The sequence below is a fragment of the Carcharodon carcharias genome, chromosome 14 (genome assembly GCF_017639515.1).
Source record: "Carcharodon carcharias isolate sCarCar2 chromosome 14, sCarCar2.pri, whole genome shotgun sequence".
NCBI lineage: Eukaryota > Metazoa > Chordata > Chondrichthyes > Lamniformes > Lamnidae > Carcharodon > Carcharodon carcharias.
The window spans coordinates 125,538,365-125,565,607 of NC_054480.1; the positions used below are offsets into that span (position 1 = coordinate 125,538,365).

Here is a 27,243-nt window from a genome sequence, read left to right on the forward strand (position 1 = left end):
TACATCTTTAATCCAACAGTCAAGTTGGAAGTTCTGTTCTCATTCAACTAAAGTACTTTACTTAGGGGAACGAAAGAGAAAGGGAGAAAAAAAAGAGAAAGAAAACAAAACAGATTGCAAAAATGGGGAGTAAGAATAACCTGCTCACTGACACCCAGTTTGGGTTCCGCTAGGGCCACTCAGCTCCTGACCTCATTACAGCCTTGGTCCAAACATGGACCAAAGAGCTGAACTCCAGAAATGAGGTGAGAGTGACTGCTCTTGACATCAAGGCAGCATTTGACCAAGTGTGGCATCAAGGAGCCCAAGCAAAACTGGAGTCAATAGGAATCGGGGAGGAAACTCTCCACTGGTTGAAGTCATACCTAGCACAGGTTGTTGAGGTCAATTTTCTCATTCCGGGGACATGGCTGCAGGAATCCCTCAGGCTAGTATCCTAGGCCCAAACATCTTTAGCTGCTTTATCAATGACCTTACCTCCATCATATGGTCAGAAGTGGGGATGTTCACTGATGATTGCACAATGTTTAGCACCATTCGTAACTCCTCAGATACTGAAGCAGTCCATGTCCAAATGCAGCAAGACCTGGACAATATCCAGGTTTGGGCTAACAAGTGGCAAGTAACACTCATGCTACACAAGTGTCAGGCAATGACCATCTCCCCATGACATTCAATGACATTACTATCGCTGAATCCCCCAGCATCAATATCCTGGCAGCGACCATTGACCAGAGACTGAACTATATAAATACTGTGGGCAACAGCAGGTCAGAGGCTGGGAATTCTGCCAAGAATAACTCACCTCCTGACTCCCTAAAGCCACCATCTACAAGGCACATGTCAGGAATGTGATGGAATACTCCCCACTTGCCTGGCTAAGTCCTACTCCAACAGCACAAGAAGATTGACACCATCCAGGACAAAGCAGCCTGCTTGATTGGCACCACATCCACAAACATTCACTCCCTCCACCACTGATGCACAGTAGCAGCAGTGTGTACCATCTAAAAGATGCACTGAAGCAACTCACCAAGACTCCCTAAACAGCACCTTCCAAACCCATGACTCTGCCATCTAGAAAGACAAGGGCAGCAGAGAGATGGGAACACCACCACCTGGAAGTTTCCCTCCAAGTCACTCACCATCCTGACTTGGAAATATATCACTGTTCCTCCATTGTTGCTGGGTCACACTCTCCTTCACCCACCCGAATCTCTCTCTCCCCCTCACAATCTCTCTTCCCCACCACACTCTCTCTATACAACCCCTCACACTCACTCTACCCCACCCTCTGAGGCTCCCCCTACCACATTTTGTGCATTATGATAATGACTACGCTTCAAAAATATTTCATTGCCTGTAAAGCACTTTGGCAAAATCTGAGATTGTGGTGAAAGATGCTATATAAATGTAGCCTGGGCGAACTTAAATTATACTATTCTACATTTTATCCATGTGACTTTCTATTCCATTTGGTGATAAGAATATGAGGCATGGAGTGTGGTCTGATTCATCTTATCAAATATACATGCCCCTTAGGTCATACACAAAGCTTGAGAGTTCCTGTGGCTTTATGTTATTACATGTTTTGAAGTGACGTTGATTAGTAACACTGCCAGAATATTCCAAAGTCTCAAGCTGCCGGGATTGTCCAGTCACTCTGATACAAATGGAGATTCCAATGGCCCATTAGCCCCACCACAGAGGGGATGGAAATTTCCAGCCATGGAGTCAGCGGATGCAGGTTTTACTGGCGCTACTTCCACAGTAACTGATCTGTACTAACCAGGTAGGCAGGTCAGTATTGTATATTCAAGGTAAGGGTGACTCACTGTGTAACTGTACAGACTCTGTTTATTCAGCAGGGTAAGGAACACTCACTTACTGCACAGAGTCACTGTTTACTCATGGTAACGGTCACTCACTGTGTAACTGTACAGAGTCACTATTTACTCAAGGTGAGGGTCACTAACTGTAATTGTACAGAGTCATTGTTTATTCAGGTTATAGGTCACTCACTGTGTAACTGTACAGAGTCACTGTTTTTTCAGGGTAAGGATCACTCACTGTGAAACTGTACAGAGTCAGTCTTTATTCTGTTTAACATTCACTCACTGTGTAACTGTACAGAGTCAGTTTATTCAGGGTAAGGGTCACTCACTGTGTAACTGCACAGAGTCTCTGTTTATTCAGTGTAAGGATTACTCACTGTGTAACTGCACAGAGTCACTGTTTATTCAGTGTAAGGATCACTCACTGTGTAACTGTACAAAGTCACTGTTTATTTAGGGTAAGGATCACCCACTGTGTAAATGTACAGAGGCACCATATATTCAGGCTAAGGGTCACTCACTGTAACCGTACAGAGTCACTATTTATTCAGGGTATGGTCACTCACTGTGTAACTGCACAGAGTCACTGTTTATTCAGGGTTGGGATCACACTGTGTAACTGTACAGGGTCATTGTTTATTCAGGGCAAGGGTCACTCACTGTGCAACTGTAGAGAGTGACTGTTTATCCAGGGTAGGTATCACACTGTGTAACTGTGCAGAGTTAGTTTATTCAGGGTAAGGATGACTCACTGTAACTGTACAGCAACATTGTTTAGTCAGGTTGAGGATCAGTCACACTTTAACTGTACAGAGTAACTGTTTATTCAGGGTAAGAGTCACACACTGTAACTGTACAGAGTCAATGTTTATTCAGAGTAAGGATCACTCACTGTAATTGTACAGAGTCACTGTTTATTCAAGGTTAGGGTCATTCACTGTGTAACTGTACAGAGTCACTGTTTATTCAGGGTAAGGATCACTCACTGTGTAACTGTACAGCATCACTGTTTAGTCAGGGTGAGGATCAGTCACACTGTAACTGTACAGAGTCACTGTTTATTCAGGGTAAGAGTCACACACTGTAACTGTACAGAGTCAATGTTTATTCAGTGGAATGATCCCTCACTGTAACTGTACAGAGTCACTGTTTATTCAGGGTAAGGATCAATCAATCTAATTGTACAGAGTCACTGTTTATTCAGCAGGTTAGGGTCTAAGAAAGATTATTTGGTTTTAGATAATTGAATGTCGATCTGTGCCCTGATAGAATCTAGAGCTGCTTCGGGGTTTGGTGGCTGCAATACAGCTTGCTTTTTAAATGCCTGATCCCCTGTACATCTCGTTTGACAGGTTAGAGCCACATAGCCCCACAGGAATGTTCAACCTGTCCTGCCATATCTTTCAAATTCAAGAGCCTTTGGCTATTTTCAGTTGTTTCTTTCTGTGAACCATGTTGCTAGAAGCAGAGGTTGAATGAACAATGAGTGTTGAGGTCCTGTCTAATTGTCAAATTGGTTGCACTGGGTCTAAATGGTTAATTGGTTCAATTTATATTCTCGGAAATTCAGGGAATCTTTCTCTCCAGAATTGGATTAATGAATACATAACCCACATAAAACATGTTCCCAAAGCACTTTGCATGGGGAGGGAATGGTGAGCTTGGGGAGGGAGGAGATATTGTTAAGGGTAGAGCGATCTGATGGATGGAACACAGCTAGAATTGTGAATCTGGTTCCTGGGGCTCTTCATGCTGGCTGTGACGGGTGGTTAATCCCATTCTTGGGATGTACAGGCCCTCAGAACGAGGCCTGATTCTGGTCAACAAAGCTTATTACATTTAAATTGTGACAGATTTGTGTGTTTTCAGCCTTCTGTTCTGGATTATAGATCACTTCAGTCAATGTTTACAGAAGTCCATCTGGGCCTGAAACGTTAACTCTCTCTCCACAGATGCAGCCTCACCTGTTGAGCATGTCCAGCATTTTTTGTTTTTATTTCTGTAAGTGTGTAAATGGCAAGCGAATATTAACATAAGTAAATGTGAGGTGGCACATTTTGGTAAGAGGGGATAAGGAAGCAACTTCCTGAATGGAAAATAAGAGTCTAAATAGGCAAAGAGATCTGGGGAAACAGATTCACAAATCATTAAAAGTTGTGATGCACGTTAATAAGGCCATAAAAAAACAACAGAGCCAGCACTTTTAGAGGCTAGAATTGCAAAATGATTTAAATGTGTATTGAACTTTGGATAGACCACACTTGTAGCATTATACAGTTTTGGTTTCCATATTACAAAAAAGATATTACAGAAGGTGCAATAAAAACATTTAGAACTTTGATACTAGAGCCAAGGGTTTATATCTATCAGGAAAGACTGAACAGGCCGAGACTCTTTCCCTAAAAAAAAGGCTAAGGGGAGACCTGATAAAAGTGTTCAAAATTAGAGAAGGGCTCAGTAGGGTAAACATAGAGAAGATGTTTGCACTTGTGAGGAAACCAGTATCAGTGGCCATATATATATATAAGATAATCACAAATAAATCCAATGGGGAATTCAGGAGAAATTTCTTTACCCAGAAAGTGGAGAGAATATGAAGCTCGCTACCACAGAGAGTGTTCAGATGAATCATATAGATACATGTAAGGGGAAATGGGATAAACACTTGAATGAGAAAGGAATAGGAGGATATGTTGACAGGGTGAGATGATGAAGGGATGTGTTTAATCCCAGGAGGAAAACTTCTCCATTGAGGGATGCAACAAATTGTAGTGCAACACCCTGCCCAGGTTGTGAGACAGCAGCCAAGGCTCTAACTGGTAACACTGCAGGATGAAGAGTGCAGAGGGTTGTGGATAATGCAGCTGGCAATATTGACCAATTACCACAAGGATTGATGTTTGAACAACCAGCAGCAAGAGTCTGGAGGCTGTGATTAGTCCAACGATAGTTGACCTAAATAGAAAATGAGTTTGAGAGCAAGGCTATCTGGTAGGTCAACAAGCTAGGGCTGGATTTCCTTGGTTCATGAAGTAGCTAGAGTCCTGGTTACATATCTTCCACTCAAACCCTGTCCACTTCTTCCAGTCTATCCCTCAAGATTGAGCCATGATTGCATTGCGTTGTTGTTGGTTGCTGTCGAGAGCTGCCTTGTGAAGTGACTGAATCCAGGATGCTCTAGTCCAATTCAGAATCCAGTCTGAGGTCGACAAGGAAGGACAAGGAACCAATGCGGAATGTTAAAGTTCGACCACATTTTATTTAACTTGTCCCTTCCATAATACAAAAACAAAAATGGTTGGGAATTTCATAGAAGGAAATGCTGAGCCCTGAAGGGAACGGTTATATAATTGGACAACATGCACCAGCTCCTAAATCAGAGGCCTGGAAGACCCCAAGCTCCATTCCTGGTCAATGTTGGGTTAACTGATATCAGTCAGGGCACCAGGATGGGGGCTTTGCAATTGACCTCTGCAATCTTCACAATTAGGGAGGTGAAATATCAGCTGGGGTTCCCATTCCTGAATCCAGCACGCACACGGCCCATCCCCCACTCTGCTGCAAACTGTCCACATGCCACATAAGAACTGGATTGAGCTGAATTGCAATACTGACCACAGTCAAATAGCCGTGCAACACTCTCCCACGTAGACTCACATGAAGGATGGGCAGCAAGGGTGGGGAGCCACAAAGGAGGCTGTCACCCATCTTCCCCACCCCATGTGCATCAGGAGAGGGGGGAAATTTGAAAGAAAAAAGGTGATACTCAGTGAAAGAATCTTCCACTTCCAGGAGGCGACTGAAACATGTCAGCCAGTAAGATCTCAAGTGTTGTCCGAATTTAAACTGCCTGCTTTCATCCCCTCAGCTCAAACCAGGGAGCTTACAGAATGGCCTCTTTTATTCACTGTCACATGTTACCTGGGCCAGAATTCAGCAGACTCTCTGGATGCCTCAGCAGCAGCATCTCTCTACCCACATGTTAACACATCTGTCCACACAAGGACGCTAGATAGCATTTAAAACAAATGAAACACAAAGTTAGGGCCTCAGCACAGTTTTTTTATTTGCTCATGGGATGTGGGTGTCGCTGGCTAGCACTTATTGCTGTGAGTCTGGAGTCTAATGTAGGCCAGACCACACTAGTGAACCAGATGGGCTCTTGTGACAATGGTTTCATGGTTATTATTCCAGATTTTTATTGAATTCAAATTCCACCATCTGCCTGGGTCCCCAGAGTATTACCCTGGGTCTCTGGAATACCAGTCCAGTGACAATACCACTACACCATCACCTCCCCCAACATCACAAGAACGTTATGTTTCACTCAGATCTGAAAATTGTGAAAGTGCTAACGGAAAACTAGCCCTCAGGAAGCTGTGGACAATGATCACTAACCTCAGGTCTGCACAGCTCCTGCCTCCTTCTGCAGTCTTTTACCTATTAAAGCCCTGTCTGTGGCCTGCTGAACAATCCTCTCCATTAAGACATCTAGTCAGTTCCTCCCACAGATTAACAGAAGGGGAACTTTAAGTTAACAATGTCCACTGAGAGGTCTGAATACATCTCCACCACATTCCTAAGATTTTCCACAAAGAGTTTAAGTACAGTTAATTTCAGATCCATTAAAGAGAACTTTTGATGTTAACATGCCTGTTTTAAAGTATCCCTACATTGGGTTTCCCAGTGTACCAGTGAGCATGACACTGAAATCAGGAAGCTCCAAGGTCCCATTCCAGGTTTGTGTTGAGTTTTCCAAGTTCTGCTGAGTTGGCATCTTTGGTTCCAATATGTCACCAGCCTTGGGGAGGGGGTTTGAGTAGGGGAGCCACTGTGGGGTGGGGCGGAGGGGGAGGAGGAGGGGTGGGGGTGCAGGAGAGGTCCCACTCCTGACCACAACCCCAGAATCTCTGTCCTTGTCAGTTGAGGACAGGATCCAACACGGGTGTGATGCTTCCTCCCCTACATTCAAGCATCCTCCTTAAACAGAAAGAATGCTGCTTGCAAGAGGGTAAACTTTACCCCAGCAAAAGTCATTGCCTTCAGGGAGAGGGCTTCGAAAAGGAAAAGGGTTTTTCCCCAATGTGTCCTCAAACCTCGGATTGACTTGGGTTGGTCTGTAGCCCAAAGCCTTCAATGTCAGAATATGCACAACGCTGAGAGAAGACGGGGAGCAATTAATTCACCAGCAAGTATTTGAGGCATGGATTATGTCCCTCAGATTCCAGACCTGGCTGGAGAAAATCTCCCAGTGCTGGAGAGGTTTAGGAATCAAAGTCATCTCTTCTTCCCAAGCATTTTCATTACTTCAGCTTTGTCTTTCTAACTATTTATGCTGCTCTTCTCAAGGCAGCAAAATGGATCTACATCTTTAATCCAACAGTCAAGTTGGAAGTTCTGTTCTCATTCAATTAAAGTACTTTACTTAGGGGAACCAAAGAGAAAGGGAGAAAAAAAAGAGAAAGAAAACAAAACAGATTGCAAAAATGGGGAGTAAGAATAACCTGCTCACTGACACCCAGTTTGGGTTCCGCTAGGGCCACTCAGCTCCTGACCTCATTACAGCCTTGGTCCAAATATGGACCAAAGAGCTGAACTCCAGAGATGAGGTGAGAGTGACTGCTCTTGACATCAAGGCAGCATTTGACCAAGTGTGGCATCAAGGAGCCCAAGCAAAACTGGAGTCAATAGGAATCGGGGAGGAAACTCTCCACTGGTTGAAGTCATACCTAGCACAGGTTGTTGAGGTCAATTTTCTCATTCCGGGGACATTGCTGCAGGAATCCCTCAGGCTAGTATCCTAGGCCCAAACATCTTTAGCTGCTTTATCAATGACCTTACCTCCATCATATGGTCAGAAGTGGGGATGTTCACTGATGATTGCACAATGTTTAGCACCATTCGTAACTCCTCAGATACTGAAGCAGTCCATGTCCAAATGCAGCACGACCTGGACAATATCCAGGTTTGGGCTAACAAGTGGCAAGTAACACTCATGCCACACAAGTGTCAGGCAATGACCATCTCCCCATGACATTCAATGACATTACTATCGCTGAATCCCCCAGCATCAATATCCTGGCAGCGACCATTGACCAGAGACTGAACTATATAAATACTGTGGGCAACAGCAGGTCAGAGGCTGGGAATTCTGCCAAGAATAACTCACCTCCTGACTCCCTAAAGCCACCATCTACAAGGCACATGTCAGGAATGTGATGGAATACTCCCCACTTGCCTGGCTAAGTCCTACTCCAACAGCACAAGAAGATTGACACCATCCAGGACAAAGCAGCCCGCTTGATTGGCACCCCATCCACAAACATTCACTCCCTCCACCACTGATGCACAGTAGCAGCTGTGTGTACCATCTAAAAGATGCACTGTAGCAACTCACCAAGACTCCCTAAACAGCACCTTCCAAACCCACGACTTCAACTACCTAGAAGGACAAGGGCAGCAGACACATGGGAACACCACCATCTGCAAATTCCTCTCCAAGCCACTCACCATCCTGACTTGGAAATAAAGCGCCGTTCCTTCATTGTCGCTGGGTCAAAGTCCTGGAACTCCCTCTCTAACAGCACTGTAGGTGTACCTACACCACATGGACTGCAGCAGTTCAAGAAGGCAGCTCACCACCAACTTCCCAAGGGCAATTAGGGATGGACAATAAATACTGGCCCAGCCAGTGACGCCCACATCCTGTGAGCAAATAAATTTTAAAATATTTTAAAAAGCTGGAGGTTTGTAGTTTCAAGCCCCGCTCCAGATCCTTAAGTACATGGAGGGCCAGCGCTGAGGGAGCGCTGCACTGCCGGAGGGTCAGCGCTGAGGGAGTGCTGCACTGCCAGAGGGTCAGTGCTGAGGGAGCGCTGCACTGCCGGAGGGCCAGCGCTGAGGGAGCGCTGCACTGTCATATGTGCTGCCTTTCAAATGAGGCATGAAACTGAGACCCGTCTGTCCTCTCCGGTACACACAAATAATCCCACAGCTACTCAAAAAAGAGCAAGTGAGCTCTCCCAGTGGTGGCCAACATTTATCCCTCAACCAAAACTTATAATTGTGGTTTTGCAGTTTAGCTGTAAGACACTTTGAGATGTGCTGAGGTCATGAAAGACATTAAATAAATATCAGTTCGTTTTTTCTTTCTAGTAGTAATAATACCCTATGAATAATGTCACACCTAGTATTACTACACTGGCAATCACTGTATTACTAGAAAATGAGGGTGTGAGTGCGAGATAGAGAAACAGAGACAGGCAGCTGTGAGAAATAAAGAGCAATAGAAACAAAGCAACTAAGACAAAAAGTGTGAAAAGGGCTTGCGGAGCTACCTTGGTTGCCAGTTAAGCAGGACCTCGATTTTAAAATTCTCATCCTTGTTTTCAAATCTCTCCATGGCCTGGCCTTTCCCTATCTCTGAAATCTCCTCCAGTCCCACAACCCTCCAAGACATCTACACTGCTCCAATTCTTGCCCCTTGAGCATCCTTGGTTTTAATCGCTCCGCTCTCAGTGGCCTCGCCTTCAGCTGCTATGGCCCTAACTCTGGAATTCCCTCTCTAAACTTCTCCACCTCTCTTTTCTCCTTTAAGACACTCCTTAAAACCTCTGTCCTTGACCAGGTTTTTGGTCAACTGACCTAATATCGCGTTATGTAGCTCAATGTCAAATTTTATTTGATAATGGGAGAAAACGAGAGTGAGAGCGGAGTGCAAAAGAGAGACCACAAAAAAAGCAGCAAGTGAGTCTTTATGTAAGTTCCAGGCAGTTTAAGAACTTTACAATAAATTAAGTTAAAAGTTAAATGGGGAGGAAACCCAAGGGACCCAGTGAATGATGGGACAACTGGTTCATTTCTAAATATTGTACATCAGGAGTGCCAAGATGGCTCAATGAGTGACTGCAATGCCCAGTGAGGTACTGAATTACACAGAGTACAAAGTTCTCAGGTTCCAGCTCTGATCAATGCTGAATTAAGCCAGTTTCAGTTAGGGCACAGCAAAGAAGAGAAGAAAATTGATCAGGGCTCTTATGCTGATCATTACACAGTGGAATGTGTACATGGATTGTGGCTGCCTCTTAACTCCTTCTAAATTAGAAATTGGCTCATGAGCAAAGCCCTTCACAGTTGAATAGCTTGCTGATGCTCATGGGCCACACGTGATGAGTGATCACTTTGCTGATGTGCTGGAAGGTTCTCCTTCTCATGGAACCCAAAAGGCAGCAACAGTCCCTAAAACATCAGGAAATGAGATTAGTGATGCACACTCTGTTCATCAGTGATTGTCCTTGTATGTGGCACGAACCAGAGGCAACATACAATTCATCTGAGGGAGTGAAAGACTCAAACAAATAAAATTGGCTCCCTCAGGAGCTGCTGCTGAACTAACTCTTCCACTAGGGGCAGCCATTCACAAAGTTCAATTTCTTCCTACGTTTCTTTCCTCCCCTAGTTACAGAAACTTGACAGCCATCCTGTACTTCTGTCTAACATCTGCAAAGTAATTGTTGCGTGGGGGAGAGCAGGGAGTAATGAAACACTTCCAGGTGAGCAGAAAGGCCAATTGATTTGACCCTTGCCCAATCGAATGGAAATGAAGCAGAAAATTCCCCACAGTCAAATCCCAAAGGGAACTGGGGTTTGGTCCCTCACCCAACATTTTCCCACCAACACATGGCCCCTCCTAAAAAGCAATTTATTCTACAGTTTTATATCAATACTCATATACTCATCTCAACACACAATTCTAAATCCATCTGTGTAGCTCATAATATTCTGTCCATTAGTCCAAATCCATCAGCCCCTCTCCATCATCCAGAATCTAATGGATCCTCCCTCCCCTCCACATGCTCCAACCCCAGGAATCCCTGCACTGCCTCCAAGAGGGAGACTTGACTCAGATCCCCCTCACCTAAACACACACTGTCACAGTCACAATGATCAAAGGTCAAACAAGGAGCACCGTAACAGAATCCATGTCACTGAGAACAAGTAGTCAGGTCAGATCACAATTAGGTCCAGAGGGATCTGAAATCATCCCAGAATCCTGTAAACTCCTCCTCTAGGACTCAAGATAAAGAATTAGGACTTTGGGATCCTGGGAAGTTGGATTTTAATGTGGTGTCTAAAGATTTTCAATGCCCTGTTAGATTCTAGAAAGTGTAATCCAGGAGATTCTTTCACTGGTTGACAGTCCTGAATATAAAGGGGGGATTTGGGGGAAATCATGTCAATATTTCTCAGTTTTGTTTTGAACTTGAGCAAGCTAGGGCAGGACTGTCTCTTTAATCTGGAAAGCAGAAAGTTCTAGATGAGGGTTTTACTCAGATCCACTTTCACAGGCAGAGGCCCCACGTCCTCCTCATGCTCCCTCAATGACACAGCGATGAGGGGGGTCAATCCATATGAAGGGCTCTTCTCCATACCCTCCTGATCACCATTAATGCTCAGAGGCTGCAAGTCAATAAGAGAGAGTGATAGGCAAACAGAACACTCAGAGGAAAAAAATGACAATGCCCCATCAATTATTCCCAGCGAGGTACAGCAGGGGGTTAGAAACAGAGTAAAGCTCCCTCTACACTGTCCCCATTAAATACTCCCAGGGCAGATACAGCACAGGGTTAGATACAGAGTAAAGCTCCCTCTACACTATCCCCATCAAACACTCCCAGGACAGGTACAGCACGGGGTTAGACACAGAGTAAAGCTCCCTCTACACTGTCCCCATCAAACTCTCCCAGGGCAGGTACAGAACAGGGTTAGATACAGAGTAAAGCTCCCTGTACACTGTCACCATCAAACACTCCCAGGACAGGTTTAGAGTTATTTCCTTGTTGTGTGAATTGATGTTTTACAGTAGGAACATCCCGAAGTCTGTCTGATAGATCTTCAATTCATAGTTACATTGGTTTATAAAACTATAAATAAGATAGTTGAGTAATTTGTAAAATATATCCAGTGTCTCCCGGAACAGAAGGGACTGTGTTGGGTCAGTAATTAGGTATAATCCACATCTCCCACTTCAATATAGAAATATTCCTTTTGTGAACTGCTCCGGCCTTTAGATTATAATAGTGATGTAGAGAAGGTACAACAGAGATTTATCTAGCAGGTACCAGAACTGAGTGATTATAACTATCAGGAAACGCCAGGCCGAAGCTCCCTTCTCTAAGAGATGACCATAGGGCAACTGGATAAAAGTCTTTAAGATTATGAAAGGATCTGATAGGGTAAACATCGAGACAATGTGTGAAATTGTCCCAGATTTGCACTAAGTGCAGGAGCAGATGTGAAAAAAGTCATTTTACCCAACGGCCACAATTGTGATTTGTGGACAATTCCGCCCAATGTTTCCATTCATGGGGCAAGACCAGAACTAGGGGCATCAGTATAAGGTAGTCACTAATAAATCAAACAGGGAATTAAAGAGAAACTTCTTTACTCAGGGAATGATGAGAATGTAGAGCTCTCTATCACAGGGAGTGGCTGAGACAAATAGCATTGGTATGTAAGAATAAACTAGATAAACACATGAGGTAGAAAGGGACAGAAGGATACGCTGATAGGGTGAGATATGGATGATGGGAGGAAGCTCAAATGGAGCATAAATGCCAGCATAGGCAAGATGGGCCGAATGGCCTGTTTCTGTGCTGTGAATTCTGTGCAACTCACCTGTGACTTCACGTGTTGCTCTGGGGCAGTTACCAAACTGGCACAACTTAGCCACAACATCACCAAGATGGACAGCACCAAGCAAGCTGCCAGGATCCAACGTGGGAGGCCGGAGCGCCTGAGATAGGAAGATACAGGGCAGGTCACATAGGCTGTAGCGAGGACAAACTAAGCTCCAACCCATCCACAGCTAAGAGAGGAAGAATCATCTATACAGGCCAGCCAAATCTCCGAGTCAGAAGCTTCACTCCAGAGACTTGAGCCATAATTCAGGCTGACACAACTCGCAAAGCACCAATGGAAAGCTGGTGCGCCGGAGGGCGAGTGCCGAAGGAACGCTGGTGTGCTGGAGGGCCAGTGCCGAGGGAACGCTGCACTGCTGGAGGGCCAGTGCCGAGGGAACGCTGCACCGCCAGAGGGCCAGTGCCGAGGGATCACTGCACCGCCAGAGGGCCAGTGCCGAGGGATCACTGCACCGCCGGAGGGCCAGTGCCGAGGGATCACTGCACCGCCGGAGGGCCAGTGCCGAGGGATCACTGCACCGCCGGAGGGCCAGTGCCGAGGGATCACTGCACCGCCGGAGGGCCAGTGCCGAGGGATCACTGCACCGCCGGAGGGCCAGTGCCGAGGGATCACTGCACCGCCGGAGGGCCAGTGCCGAGGGATCACTGCACCGCCGGAGGGCCAGTGCCGAGGGATCACTGCACCGCCGGAGGGCCAGTGCCGAGGGGACGCTGCACCGCCGGAGGGCCAGTGCCGAGGGGACGCTGCACCGCCGGAGGGCCAGTGCCGAGGGGACGCTGCACCGCCGGAGGGCCAGTGCCGAGGGGACGCTGCACCGCCGGAGGGCCAGTGCCGAGGGGACGCTGCACCGCCGGAGGGCCAGTGCCGAGGGAAAGCTGCATCGCCGGAGGGCCAGTGCCGAGGGAACGCTGCACTACCAGAGGGTCAGTGCCGAGGGAGTGCTGCACCGAGGGAGGGTCAGTGCTGAGGGAAAGCTGTGCTGCCGGTAGTTCAGTGCTGAGGGGAAGCTGCGCTGAGGGAGGGTCAGTGTTGAGGGAAAGCTGCGCTGTTAGAGTTGCCATCTTTTGGATAAGACATTAAACCAAGGTAATATCTGTCCTCTCAGCTGAAAATAAAAGATCCCATGGCCACTATTTCTAGGAAGAACAGGAGAGTTCTGTCTGTCAAAGCAATATTTATCCCTCAACCAACATCACTGAAACAGATTATCTACTCACTCACCTTATTGCTGTTTGTGGGATTGTTTATTTAAGGTGTTTCTGAAAGAATCCTAAGCTGCTAAAGAGCAAATTTTACAAATGAGATGCTGCAGCAAGTGGGAATTGGATCAGGAATTTCCACAGGGAATGAAGCAGGAATCTCCTGGGGCTCACTAAATGCCCATGCCGGAATTCCCAGCATGTGCTGCAGCCAGTGATGCCCCCTGAGGAGAGTTCGAGGCTGTAAACTGTACATTTTTCTCTCATACACTCCCCAGAGCCTGTGACATCGCAGTTGGCCAGTGTCAGGAGGCGATGGTGGGATCTGTGAGAGGCTGTTAGAGACACTGCTTCACGGCAGTCAGCTCACACCCCCTTGGCGGTGTGGGGGTTGTCGGGGGTGGGGGGGTGGTGGTGTGTGTGGGGGTGTGTGGTTGTTGGGGGGTTGGGGGGTGGGGATGCCTCCCGAAGCAGTCCAGAGAAAGCAAATGTCCCAAACCTAAAGACAGGTTTCACTCCAGATGCTCGGGCCAATGCTCCTCCCCTCCACTCCATTGTCCAAGCAGGGTTTGGTCCAGTTGCCCGTTTGCCCCCCAAACTTCATCGCACAATCTAATGACCATCTAACGAACTTGGTCCTGAAAAGAGGTAAATGGGCTGACTTTGTGATACGAGGACCAGATGGACTGGCATTACGATACCCGGACCAGACGGGTCAGCGTTACGATACCCGGACCAGACGGGTCAGCGTCACGATACCCGGACCAGACGGGTCAGCGTCACGATACCCGGACCAGACGGGTCAGCGTCACGATACCCGGACCAGACGGGTCAGCGTCACGATACCCGGACCAGACGGGTCAGCGTCACGATACCCGGACCAGACGGGTCAGCGTCACGATACCCGGACCAGACGGGTCAGCGTCACGATACCCGGACCAGACGGGTCAGCGTCACGATACCCGGACCAGACGGGTCAGCGTCACGATACCCGGACCAGACGGGTCAGCGTCACGATACCCGGACCAGACGGGTCAGCGTCACGATACCCGGACCAGACGGGTCAGCGTTACGATACCCGGACCAGAGGGGTCAGCGTTACGATACCCGGACCAGACGGGTCTGCGTTACGATACCTGGACCAGATGGGCCAGGGGCTGGGGGTGGGTGAGAGAAAAGAGAGTGTGTTCTCCATATTGGACAGCTATGCTACCCATGCGGGTTTGTCAGTTGTGTGGTTATGAAATCCTTAAACTTGGGTCAGAGCCCCGGCAATGTTGGGTCTTGCAGTGAGCTCTCGTACCTTGACATGCAGCCCAGGAAGTCGTGCTGAGACTGCAATCCTTCTCGATGCGCAAGTGCCTGTTTGAACACAGGGTCTGGTCTCCCACTCATTCTCTTCTCTGCACCTTGATGCTCATCTGCAAGGAATGAGAAACATTCTGAGGCAGGGTCTACACTCCCAGTTAGTGCCTGTGGGTTAGAGAGGGTAGATATCTATAATGGAACCAAAGCCATCGGACAAGCCCAGGTAGGGTACAGCTCAGTGCAGACCTGCGGAGGAATAATCAGAGTTCTCAATTGTGTCTCACTCTGCCTTGATGCGGGGCTTGCCTTATGAGGAGAGATTGAACAATTTAGGCCTATACTCTCTCGAATTTAGAAGGATGAGAGGAGATCTAATTGAGGTATATAAGATGCTAAAGGGGATAGACAAAGTAGGCGTGGAGCGGATGTTTCCCCTTGTGGGGCATTCTAGAATGAAAGGACATAGTTTTAAGCTAAGGGGTGGTAGATTTAGATCAGAGATGAGGAGGAATTACTTTTCCCAAAGGGTCGTGAATCTGTGGAATTCACTACCTCAGAGTGCAGTGGATGCCGGAACCCTGAATAAATTTAAGGAGGAGATAGACAGATTTTTAATTAGTAACGGGTTGAAAGGTTATGGGGAGAGGGCGGGAAGTTGGAGTTGAGGCCGAAATGAGATCAGCCATGATAGTAATGAATGGCGGGGCAGGCTCAAGGGGCTGAATTGCCTACTCCTGCTCCTAGCTCTTAAGTTCTTATAACCTCCTAATGAAGGCACCCTTAGGCAGCAATGATCATTATATGGCTAAATTTTACACGTGGGAGAAATGAGTGTGACCAAGACTAGTATTTTAAACTTAAATAAGGACAGTGAAGGAATGGCAATATATTTCCAAGTCAGGATGGTGAGTGACTTGGAGGGGAACTTCCAGCTGGTGGTGTTCCCATGTGTCTGCTGCCCCTTGTCCTTCTAGGTGATAGCGATCATGAGTTTGGAAGGTACTGTCTAAGGAGCCTTGGTAAATTCTTGCAGCGCATCTTGTAGATGGCACACACTGCTGCTGCTGTGTGCTGGTGGTGGAGGGAGTGTATGTTTGTGGATGGGGTGCCTATCAAGTTGGCAGCTTTATCTTGCTTACTCCAATCTACCTTCATAAAGAAGTTCCTCATCCCTGCAACCATTCTTGTGAACCTTTTCTGCACGGTCTCTAATGCTTCACATCCTTCTTAAAGTGTGGCGCCGAGAACTGTACACAATGCTCTACCTGAGGTTGTGCTAATATCTTATACAAGTTCAACATAATCTCCTTGGTCTTGTACTCTAACCCCCTATTAATAAAGCCCAGGGTACTGACTGATTTATTAACATTCTGTCTCGACCTGTCCTGCCACCTTCAATGATTTGTTTACATATACCCCAGGTCCCTCTGCTCGTGCACCCCGTTTAGATTTGCACCTTTTAGTTTATATTGTCTCTCCATGTTCTTCCTACCAAAATAAATCACTTTACCTCATAGGACAGAATGTTCCAGAATGTTGTCCCCACAGCCTCGCTAGCTCACCTGTTTGTGGTTTCAGCGTTCCAGGCACCAGTTCCTTGTGGCTGCTGGGAATCCATTCCCGAGGAATCTCCCCCATGTTGGATTGCATGGCTTGTAACCCCGGAGGAGGGAACTCCATTTCTGGGTGAGCCTAATGGGGCAGGAAAACAGATATTAAAGAAAGGCAGAAGTGAAGAGGAAAGGGAAGGATGAGGGGCAGGGAGAAGGGGAAGAAGGGTGAGAGGGACGGATAGAGAAGGGAGAGATACAGGGGAAAGAAGGTGGGGGGGGGAAGGGGGAAGTGGGTTTAGGAGTAAGGGTGGGAAGGGGTTTCAGAAAGTGGAGGGTTCAGCACCATTTGCGACTCCTCAGATATGGAAACAGTCCGTATCCAAATGCAGCAAGACCTGAACAATATCCAGCCTTGGGCTGACAAGTGGCAAGTAACGTTTGCGCTACACAAGTGTCAGGCAACAACTATTTCCAACAAGAGATAATCTAATCATCGCCCCTTGATGTTCAATGGCATTACCATCGCTGAACCCCCACTATCAACATTCTGGGAGTTACCATTGACCAGAAACTGAACTGGACTAGCCATATAAATACTGTGGCTACAAGAGCAGGTCAAAGGCTAGGAATCATGCGACAAGTAACTCGCCTCCTGACTCTCCAAAACCTGTCCACCACCTACAAGACACAAGTCAGGAGTGTGATAGAATACTCTCCACTTGCCTGGATGAGTGCAGCTCTCACAACACTCAAGAAGCTTGACACTGTCCAGGACAAAGCAGCCCGCTTGATTGGCACCATGCCCACAAACATTCCCTGCCTCCACCACCAACGCACAGCAGCAGCAGTGTGTACCATCTACAAGATGCACTACAGGAATTCACCAAGGCTCCTTAGACAGCATCTTCCAAGCCCATGACCACTACCATCTAGAAGATAAGGGCAGCAGATACATGGGAACACCACCACCTGCAAGTTCCCTTCCAAGTCACTCACCATCCTGACTTGGAAATATATCGCCGTTCCTTCACTGTCGCTGGGTTGAAATCCTGAAACTCCCTCTCTAACAGCACTGTGGCTGTACCTACACCACAGGGACTGCAGCAGTTCAAGAAGGCAGCTCACCACCACCTTCTCAAGGGCAACTAGGGATGGGCAATAAATGCTGGCCCAGCCAGCGAAGCCCACATCCCGTGAATGAATAGAGAAAGAGATAGAGGCAGAAAACAAAGAGAGAGATAGAGAAAGTCAAAACGATGGACAGCAAGAGAGAGAGAGATAGAAATTTCAAGTGACAGAGATACAACGGGATATAGATCAGTTGGAGACTTGAGCGGAGAAATGGCAGATGGAGTTTAATCTGGATAAATGCGAGGTAATGCATTTTGGAAGGTCTAATACAGGCAGGAATTATACAGTAAATGGCAGAACCCTTAAGTGCATCGACGGGCAGAGGGATCTGGGTGTACAGGTCCACAGGTCACTGAAAGTGACAACGCAGGTGGATAAGGTGGTCAGGAAGGCATATGGCATGCTTGCCTTCATTGGCAGGGGCATTGAGTATAAAAGCTGGGAAGTCATGCTGCAGCTGTATAGAACCTTGGTTAGACCACACTTGGAATATTGCGTGCAATTCTGGTCGCCACATTACCAGAAGGATATGGAGGCATTGGAGAGGGTGCATAGGAGTTTTACCAGAATGCTGCCTGGTCTGGAGGTTATTAGCTATGAGGAGAGGTTGGAGAAACTTGGATTGTTCTCACTAGAGCGATAGAGATTGAGGGGCGACTTGATAGAAGTTTACAAAATTATGAGTGGCATGGACAGAGTAGATAGTCAGAAGCTTTTTCCCAGGGTGGTAGAGTTAATTACTAGGGTACATAGATTTAAGGTGAGAGGAGAAAACTATAGAGGAGATGTGCGGGGCAAGTTTTTTACGCGGAGGGTAGTGCATGTCTGGAATTCGCTGCCAGAGGAGGTGGTGGAAGTAGGTACAATAGTGGTGTTTAAGAGGCAGCTTGACAAATACATGAATAGGATGGGAATAGGGGGAAGTGCAAAATATTTTAGTTGACAGTCAATATGATTGGCGCAGGCTTGGAGGGCCGAAGGGCCTGTTCCTGTGCTGTACTGTTCTTTGTTCTTTGAGTGTTTGATAAAGGCTGAGTAACAGTGGGACAGAGAGGCAGAGAGGGGCAGAGCGAGCGACACAGAGGGGCAGAGCGAGCGACACAGAGGGGCAGAGCGAGCGACACAGAGGGGCGGAGCGAGCGACAGAGATAAGTGCAGTGTTTGCTTTACCTGAAAGATGACAACCTTGCCATCATCAGCTTGCAGGTAGAAGGTCCAGGTAGAGGAGATGAAACTCTGAGCTGAGCTGACAATGTCACTGCACAGGGTGGATACATAGTCAAAGATGGAGAGTGACGGAGCTTCAGGGGGTGTCGTCAGGAGCTACAAGAGACACAGGGAGTGACTTCTTCCATAAAAATCTATTCTCAACTTAACATAAGAATCCTTTCAGAACAGCCTCATGGTTTAGCGTGTCAATGCACCTGCCCAGTACTAAGCTAGACAGACAAGCTGTCCCAGCCTGTGCTAATCACAAGACTGGCAGAGTAGGAAGTGCTTCAACTGGCCTCAGTCCCCTTGGTGACCAAGGTTCCAAATCAGGAATGCATCTTGTCGCTCCTTGTCAGAGGGTTTGAGGTTAAAACAGGACAAACTTAGCAGTGATGCCACCTGAAGTTGAACAGTCTGCTGTCCAAAACTTCAGATATGAAAAACAGTGGAAGGCAACAATGTAACCTATAGAAACAGGAGGTGGCCATTCAGCCCATTGAGTCTGTTGCACCATTTAATTACATCATGGCTGATCTGTATCTCAACTCAATCTACCCGCCTTGGTTCTGTAACCCTCAATATTCTTACCTAATAAACTCCTTTCAGTTTCAGTCTTGATATTTTTAATTGACCCCTGGCACCCAAGCTTTTAGGGGAACGGGTACAGATTTCCACTCCCCTTTCTTAAACAAGGGAACTCCAGAGCATGGCCGCCAATGGTGGAATGATGAAAACCGGGGATGCACAAGAGGCCGGAATTGGAGCAACACAGAGACCTCAGAGTTGTGGGGTTGGATGACAATACAGAGATAGGGCAGGGCAAAATCATGCAGGGATTTGAACACAAAGATCAGAATTTTAAAAATCAAGGAATTCTTAACCAGGAGCCAAGGTCGGTCAGCGAGCACAGGGCTAATGGACCACGAGGCCTTGGTGGAAGTTAGGGCACAGATGACATCAAATTTAGCATCTTTAACATTTAAAAATGCCTCAAAGGGCTTCACAGGGGCAGTTATCAAACATAATTCAACACCAAGTCATGTGAATAGATTTTAGGATAGGGTCAAAGTCGATTTTAAGGAGCATATTAAAGGAGGAGAAAGGGGTGGAGAGGTTATTGGATGGAATTCCAGAGCATAGAGCCTAGGCAGCTGAAGGTAAAACTGCCAATGGTGGAGTGATTAAAATTGGGAATGTGTAAGAGGCCAGAATTAGAGGAACACAGAGATTTCATAGGGTTGGAGTTGGTTATGGAGATAGGGAGAGAACGAGGCCACAGAAAATTGATGTGCTCTAACCACTGGAGTGGGAATTGAACCCAGAACCTACTGACTCAGATGTAAGAGCGCCACCCACTGAGCCACAGCTGACACATAACATCAGACCTTAGCATTGTCTTTCAGGGTGTAGGAGAAGGGAGGGGAGAGCGGGGGGGAGGGGGGAGGGGTGGAATGGGACTGCCCTGCAGCACAGGCTTCATAAGAATTCCTCTCCTGACTGTACCTGATTGATATCCTGAGCAGCAGAGAGCGAGCGAGCCAAAGGCTCTAGGGGAAAAGTCTGATGGCTGGATCAGCATCTTTCAAAAAAAAAAACATAACTGATCTATCTATCAAACAAACAGCCTCCTGAGCAACACCCAGAGATCTGAACCATCGCCCATGGCTCTATAGGTGCAGTCATACAGCTCAGGGATTGTGATTTCTTGCAGCTCGACAGTTTACCACAGAGCTGCAACAGTGACTCCCCACACTGAAAACTCTGCAGCTCGCACCTGCAAAGAAAACCAAGCAAATTGAAAGAACGGCCAGGGATATAACAGACTGGGAAGTCCACTTACAGGAATAGGAGCAAAGAAAGTCATGGTTTCATAACCTACTCCAGAGAATTGAGCCCAGAACCCAAACTGACATTCCCATTGCAGTCCTGAGGGAGCGCCGCACTGTCGGGGGAGCCAGTCCTGAGGGAGCACCGCACTGTCGGGGGGCCGGTCCAGAGGGAGCACCGCACTGTCGGGGGAGCCAGTCCTGAGGGAGCGCCGCACTGTCGGGGGAGCCAGTCCTGAGGGAGCACCGCACTGTCAGGGGAGCCAGTCCTGAGGGAGCGCCGCACTGTCGGGGGAGCCAGTCCTGAGGGAGCGCCGCACTGTCGGGGGAGCCAGTCCTGAGGGAGCGCCGCACTGTCGGGGGAGCCAGTCCTGAGGGAGCGCCGCACTGTCGGGGGAGCCAGTCCTGAGGGAGCGCCGCACTGTCGGGGGAGCCAGTCCTGAGGGATCGCCGCACTGTCGGGGGGCCGGTCCAGAGGGAGCGCCGCACTGTCGGGGGAGCCAGTCCTGAGGGAGCGCCGCACTGTCGGGGGAGCCAGTCCTGAAGGAGCGCCGCACTGTCGGGGGGCCAGTCCTGAGGGAGCGCCGCACTGTCGGGGGGCCAGTCCTGAGGGATCGCCGCACTGTCGGGGGGCCGGTCCTGAGGGAGCGCCGCACTGTCGGGGGGCCAGTCCTGAGGGAGCGCCGCACTGTCGGGGGAGCCAGTCCTGAGGGAGCGCCGCACTGTCGGGGGGCCAGTCCTGAGGGAGTGCCGCACTGTCGGGGGGCCGGTCCAGAGGGAGCGCCGCACTGTCGGGGGGCCAGTCCTGAGGGAGCGCCGCACTGTCGGGGGAGCCAGTCCTGAGGGAATGCCGCACTGTCGGGGGGCCAGTCCTGAGGGAGCGCCGCACTGTCGGGGGGCCAGTCCTGAGGGAGCGCCGCACTGTCGGGGGGCCGGTCCTGAGGGAGCGCCGCACTGTCGGGGGGCCAGTCCTGAGGGAGCGCCGCACTGTCGGGGGGCCAGTCCTGAGGGATCGCCGCACTGTCGGGGGGCCGGTCCAGAGGGAGCGCCGCACTGTCGGGGGGCCAGTCCTGAGGGAGCGCCGCACTGTCGGGGGAGCCAGTCCTGAGGGAATGCCGCACTGTCGGGGGGCCAGTCCTGAGGGAGTGCCGCACTGTCGGGGGGCCGGTCCAGAGGGAGCGCCGCACTGTCGGGGGGCCAGTCCTGAGGGAGCGCCGCACTGTCGGGGGAGCCAGTCCTGAGGGAATGCCGCACTGTCGGGGGGCCAGTCCTGAGGGAGCGCCGCACTGTCGGGGGGCCAGTCCTGAGGGAGTGCCGCACTGTCGGGGGAGCCAGTCCTGAGGGAGCGCCGCACTGTCGGGGGAGCCAGTCCTGAGGGAGCGCCGCACTGTCGGGGGAGCCAGTCCTGAGGGAGCGCCGCACTGTCGGGGGGCCGGTCCAGAGGGAGCGCCGCACTGTCGGGGGGCCGGTCCAGAGGGAGCACCGCACTGTCGGGGGGCCAGTCCTGAGGGAGCGCCGCACTGTCGGGGGGCCAGTCCTGAGGGAGCGCCGCACTGTCGGGGGGCCAGTCCTGAGGGATCGCCGCACTGTCGGGGGGCCGGTCCTGAGGGAGCGCCGCACTGTCGGGGGGCCAGTCCTGAGGGAGCGCCGCACTGTCGGGGGGCCAGTCCTGAGGGAATGCCGCACTGTCGGGGGGCCGGTCCAGAGGGAGCGCCGCACGGTCGGGGGGCCAGTCCTGAAGGAGCGCCGCAATATCGGGGGGCCAGTCCTGAGGGAGCGCCGCACTGTCGGGGGGCCGGTCCAGAGGGAGCGCCGCACTGTCGGGGGGCCAGTCCTGAGGGAGTGCCGCACTGTCGGGGGGCCGGTCCAGAGGGAGCGCCGCACTGTCGGGGGGCCAGTCCTGAGGGAGCGCCGCACTGTCGGGGGAGCCAGTCCTGAGGGAATGCCGCACTGTCGGGGGGCCAGTCCTGAGGGAGCGCCGCACTGTCGGGGGGCCAGTCCTGAGGGAGCGCCGCACTGTCGGGGGAGCCAGTCCTGAGGGAGCGCCGCACTGTCGGGGGAGCCAGTCCTGAAGGAGCGCCGCAATATCGGGGGGCCAGTCCTGAGGGAGCGCCGCACTGTCGGGGGAGCCAGTCCTGAAGGAGCGCCGCAATATCGGGGGGCCAGTCCTGAGGGAGCGCCGCAATATCGGGGGGCCAGTCCTGAGGGAGCGCCGCAATATCGGGGGGCCAGTCCTGAGGGAGCGCCGCACTGTCGGGGGGCCAGTCCTGAGGGAGCGCCGCACTGTCGGGGGGCCAGTCCTGAGGGATCGCCGCACTGTCGGGGGGCCAGTCCTGAGGGAGCGCCGCACTGTCGGGGGGCCAGTCCTGAGGGAGCGCCGCACTGTCAGGGGGCCAGTCCTGAGGGAGCGCTGCACTGTCGGGGGGCCAGTCCTGAGGGAGCGCCGCACTGTCGGGGGGCCGGTCCAGAGGGAGCACCGCACTGTCGGGGGAGCCAGTCCTGAGGGAGCGCCGCACTGTCGGGGGAGCCAGTCCTGAGGGAGCGCCGCACTGTCGGGGGGCCGGTCCAGAGGGAGCGCCGCACTGTCGGGGGGCCGGTCCAGAGGGAGCACCGCACTGTCGGGGGGCCAGTCCTGAGGGAGCACCGCACTGTCGGGGGAGCCAGTCCTGAGGGAGCGCCGCACTGTCGGGGGGCCGGTCCAGAGGGAGCACCGCACTGTCGGGGGAGCCAGTCCTGAGGGAGCGCCGCACTGTCGGGGGAGCCAGTCCTGAGGGAGCGCCGCACTGTCGGGGGGCCGGTCCAGAGGGAGCGCCGCACTGTCGGGGGGCCGGTCCAGAGGGAGCACCGCACTGTCGGGGGGCCAGTCCTGAGGGAGCGCCGCACTGTCGGGGGGCCAGTCCTGAGGGAGCGCCGCACTGTCGGGGGGCCAGTCCTGAGGGATCTCCGCACTGTCGGGGGGCCGGTCCTGAGGGAGCGCCGCACTGTCGGGGGGCCAGTCCTGAGGGAGCGCCGCACTGTCGGGGGGCCAGTCCTGAGGGAATGCCGCACTGTCGGGGGGCCGGTCCAGAGGGAGCGCCGCACGGTCGGGGGGCCAGTCCTGAAGGAGCGCCGCAATATCGGGGGGCCAGTCCTGAGGGAGCGCCGCACTGTCGGGGGGCCGGTCCAGAGGGAGCGCCGCACTGTCGGGGGGCCAGTCCTGAGGGAGTGCCGCACTGTCGGGGGGCCGGTCCAGAGGGAGCGCCGCACTGTCGGGGGGCCAGTCCTGAGGGAGCGCCGCACTGTCGGGGGAGCCAGTCCTGAGGGAATGCCGCACTGTCGGGGGGCCAGTCCTGAGGGAGCGCCGCACTGTCGGGGGGCCAGTCCTGAGGGAGCGCCGCACTGTCGGGGGAGCCAGTCCTGAGGGAGCGCCGCACTGTCGGGGGAGCCAGTCCTGAAGGAGCGCCGCAATATCGGGGGGCCAGTCCTGAGGGAGCGCCGCACTGTCGGGGGAGCCAGTCCTGAAGGAGCGCCGCAATATCGGGGGGCCAGTCCTGAGGGAGCGCCGCAATATCGGGGGGCCAGTCCTGAGGGAGCGCCGCAATATCGGGGGGCCAGTCCTGAGGGAGCGCCGCACTGTCGGGGGGCCAGTCCTGAGGGAGCGCCGCACTGTCGGGGGGCCAGTCCTGAGGGATCGCCGCACTGTCGGGGGGCCAGTCCTGAGGGAGCGCCGCACTGTCGGGGGGCCAGTCCTGAGGGAGCGCCGCACTGTCAGGGGGCCAGTCCTGAGGGAGCGCCGCACTGTCGGGGGGCCAGTCCTGAGGGAGCGCCGCACTGTCGGGGGGCCGGTCCAGAGGGAGCGCCGCACTGTCGGGGGGCCAGTCCTGAGGGAGTGCCGCACTGTCGGGGGGCCGGTCCAGAGGGAGCGCCGCACTGTCGGGGGGCCAGTCCTGAGGGAGCGCCGCACTGTCGGGGGGCCAGTCCTGAGGGAGCGCCGCACTGTCGGGGGGCCAGTCCTGAGGGAGCGCCGCACTGTCGGGGGGCCAGTCCTGAGGGAGCGCCGCACTGTCGGGGGAGCCAGTCCTGAGGGAGCGCCGCACTGTCGGGGGGCCAGTCCTGAGGGAGCGCCGCACTGTCGGGGGAGCCAGTCCTGAAGGAGCGCCGCAATATCGGGGGGCCAGTCCTGAGGGAGCGCCGCACTGTCGGGGGAGCCAGTCCTGAAGGAGCGCCGCAATATCGGGGGGCCAGTCCTGAGGGAGCGCCGCAATATCGGGGGGCCAGTCCTGAAGGAGCGCCGCAATATCGGGGGGCCAGTCCTGAGGGAGCGCCGCAATATCGGGGGGCCAGTCCTGAAGGAGCGCCGCAATATCGGGGGGCCAGTCCTGAGGGAGCGCCACACTGTCAGGGGGCCAGTCCTGAGGGAGCGCCGCACTGTCGGGGGGCCAGTCCTGAGGGAGCGCCGCAATATCGGGGGGCCAGTCCTGAGGGAGCGCCGCACTGTCGGGGGGCCAGTCCTGAGGGAGCGCCGCACTGTCGGGGGGCCAGTCCTGAGGGAGCGCCGCACTGTCGGGGGAGCCAGTCCTGAAGGAGCGCCGCAATATCGGGGGGCCAGTCCTGAGGGAGCGCCGCACTGTCGGGGGAGCCAGTCCTGAAGGAGCGCCGCAATATCGGGGGGCCAGTCCTGAGGGAGCGCCGCAATATCGGGGGGCCAGTCCTGAAGGAGCGCCGCAATATCGGGGGGCCAGTCCTGAGGGAGCGCCGCAATATCGGGGGGCCAGTCCTGAAGGAGCGCCGCAATATCGGGGGGCCAGTCCTGAGGGAGCGCCACACTGTCAGGGGGCCAGTCCTGAGGGAGCGCCGCACTGTCGGGGGGCCAGTCCTGAGGGAGCGCCGCACTGTCGGGGGGCCAGTCCTGAGGGAGCGCCGCACTGTCGGGGGGCCAGTCCTGAGGGATCGCCGCACTGTCGGGGGGCCAGTCCTGAGGGAGCGCCGCACTGTCGGGGGGCCAGTCCTGAGGGAGCGCCGCACTGTCAGGGGGCCAGTCCTGAGGGAGCGCCGCACTGTCGGGGGGCCAGTCCTGAGGGAGCGCCGCACTGTCTGGGGGCCAGTCCTGAGGGATCGCCGCACTGTCGGGGGGCCGGTCCTGAGGGAGCGCCGCACTGTCGGGGGGCCAGTCCTGAGGGAGCGCCGCACTGTCAGGGGGCCAGTCCTGAGGGAGCGCCGCACTGTCGGGGGGCCAGTCCTGAGGGAGCGCCGCACTGTCGGGGGGCCAGTCCTGAGGGAGCGCCGCACTGTCGGGGGGCCAGTCCTGAGGGAGCGCCGCACTGTCGGGGGGCCAGTCCTGAGGGAGCGCCGCACTGTCGGGGGCCAGTCCTGAGGGAGCGCCGCACTGTCGGGGGCCAGTCCTGAGGGAGCGCCGCACTGTCGGGGGGCCAGTCCTGAGGGAGCGCCGCACTGTCGGGGGGCCAGTCCTGAGGGAGCGCCGCACTGTCGGGGGGCCAGTCCTGAGGGAGCGCCGCACTGTCGGGGGGCCAGTCCTGAGGGAGCGCCGCACTGTCGGGGGGCCAGTCCTGAGGGAACGCCGCACTGTCGGGGGGCCAGTCCTGAGGGAGCGCCGCACTGTCGGGGGGCCAGTCCTGAGGGAGCGCCGCACTGTCAGTCATGCTGCCTTTTGAATGGGGCATTCAATCTGGTGGACATAAAAGATTCCACAGCACTATCACATTGCTGTTTGTGGGATCCTGGCCAAAGAAATGAACACAGAGACGAAGGTGATAGAAGAACAGCTCAGTTCAAATTGGCTGCCACATTTTCTTACTTTACAAACAGAGACTAATATTCAAAGAGTATTTTTTTTTTAAGCTGTAAAGCACTTTGGGTTGTCCTGAGGTGGTGAAAGGAATGCTAGTGTTTCTTTCAAGTCAGGCTGAACTGCATCTCCCGCAGTCCCTCAAATCTGTTCCCTCAGTACCTCAAATATATCTACCCACTGTTCCCCATTTTGAGCACGCCTTTGCACATGACAGTCGAATGTGCCCCAACACGTTCTTTAGAGAAACCACGAGTTGTCCTTGTCTGCATTCCAGTTGCTGCCTGTGACAGTCGTTACCTGCTTCTGTCTCTTCTCTGCCTCTAGGAACTGATCCCTGCAGCCAGTGTTGCAGCCATACTGCTCCTCCATCCGGGTGTAAGCCTCCAAACATGCTGTGAACACAAGAACACACAACTCAATCTCTTTCTTTAGAAAAGGCACAGCCCCCTTCCCCAGCCCCATTTTCCTGTCAGAGTGGAAGGCTCCAGGTGGAAGCTGGGAGAAAGGCTCCAGGGTGAAGACTCCAAGCCAAAGAAGTGGACACGTTAGTGAAAAGTGACAGAAGAATAGCTCAGTGTCATGGCAAGCTTGAAATTCATTGTAAGGGGATGAAGCTGAGGTGGTGGCTGAGAACAGATTGTTCAGTATCAGAGAGGGGAAGGTGAAGAGTGAAAACATGGCAAGGAGCGA

At 52.4% G+C, this 27,243-nt stretch overlaps 1 protein-coding gene across 2 annotated transcripts in view; it reads right to left on the bottom strand.

The window, feature by feature from the left end:
• Positions 1-4,203: 4,203 nt before the first annotated feature.
• Positions 4,204-27,243, bottom strand: part of tmem59l (transmembrane protein 59-like) — a 30,609-nt gene continuing 7,569 nt past the window's right edge. The window contains exons 3-8 of one of the 2 annotated variants that reach the window (XM_041205078.1): positions 26,851-26,945; positions 18,898-19,050; positions 16,606-16,735; positions 15,039-15,156; positions 12,513-12,630; positions 4,204-5,034 (exon numbers count right to left, since the gene is read on the bottom strand). In XM_041205078.1, the coding sequence (XP_041061012.1) occupies positions 5,023-5,034; positions 12,513-12,630; positions 15,039-15,156; positions 16,606-16,735; positions 18,898-19,050; positions 26,851-26,945 (626 nt within the window). In that variant the 3' untranslated portion in view covers positions 4,204-5,022. Of the gene's footprint in view, positions 5,035-9,573; positions 11,295-12,512; positions 12,631-15,038; positions 15,157-16,605; positions 16,736-18,897; positions 19,051-26,850; positions 26,946-27,243 lie in introns of those variants that run through there. The other variant, XM_041205077.1, reaches the window with a different exon arrangement.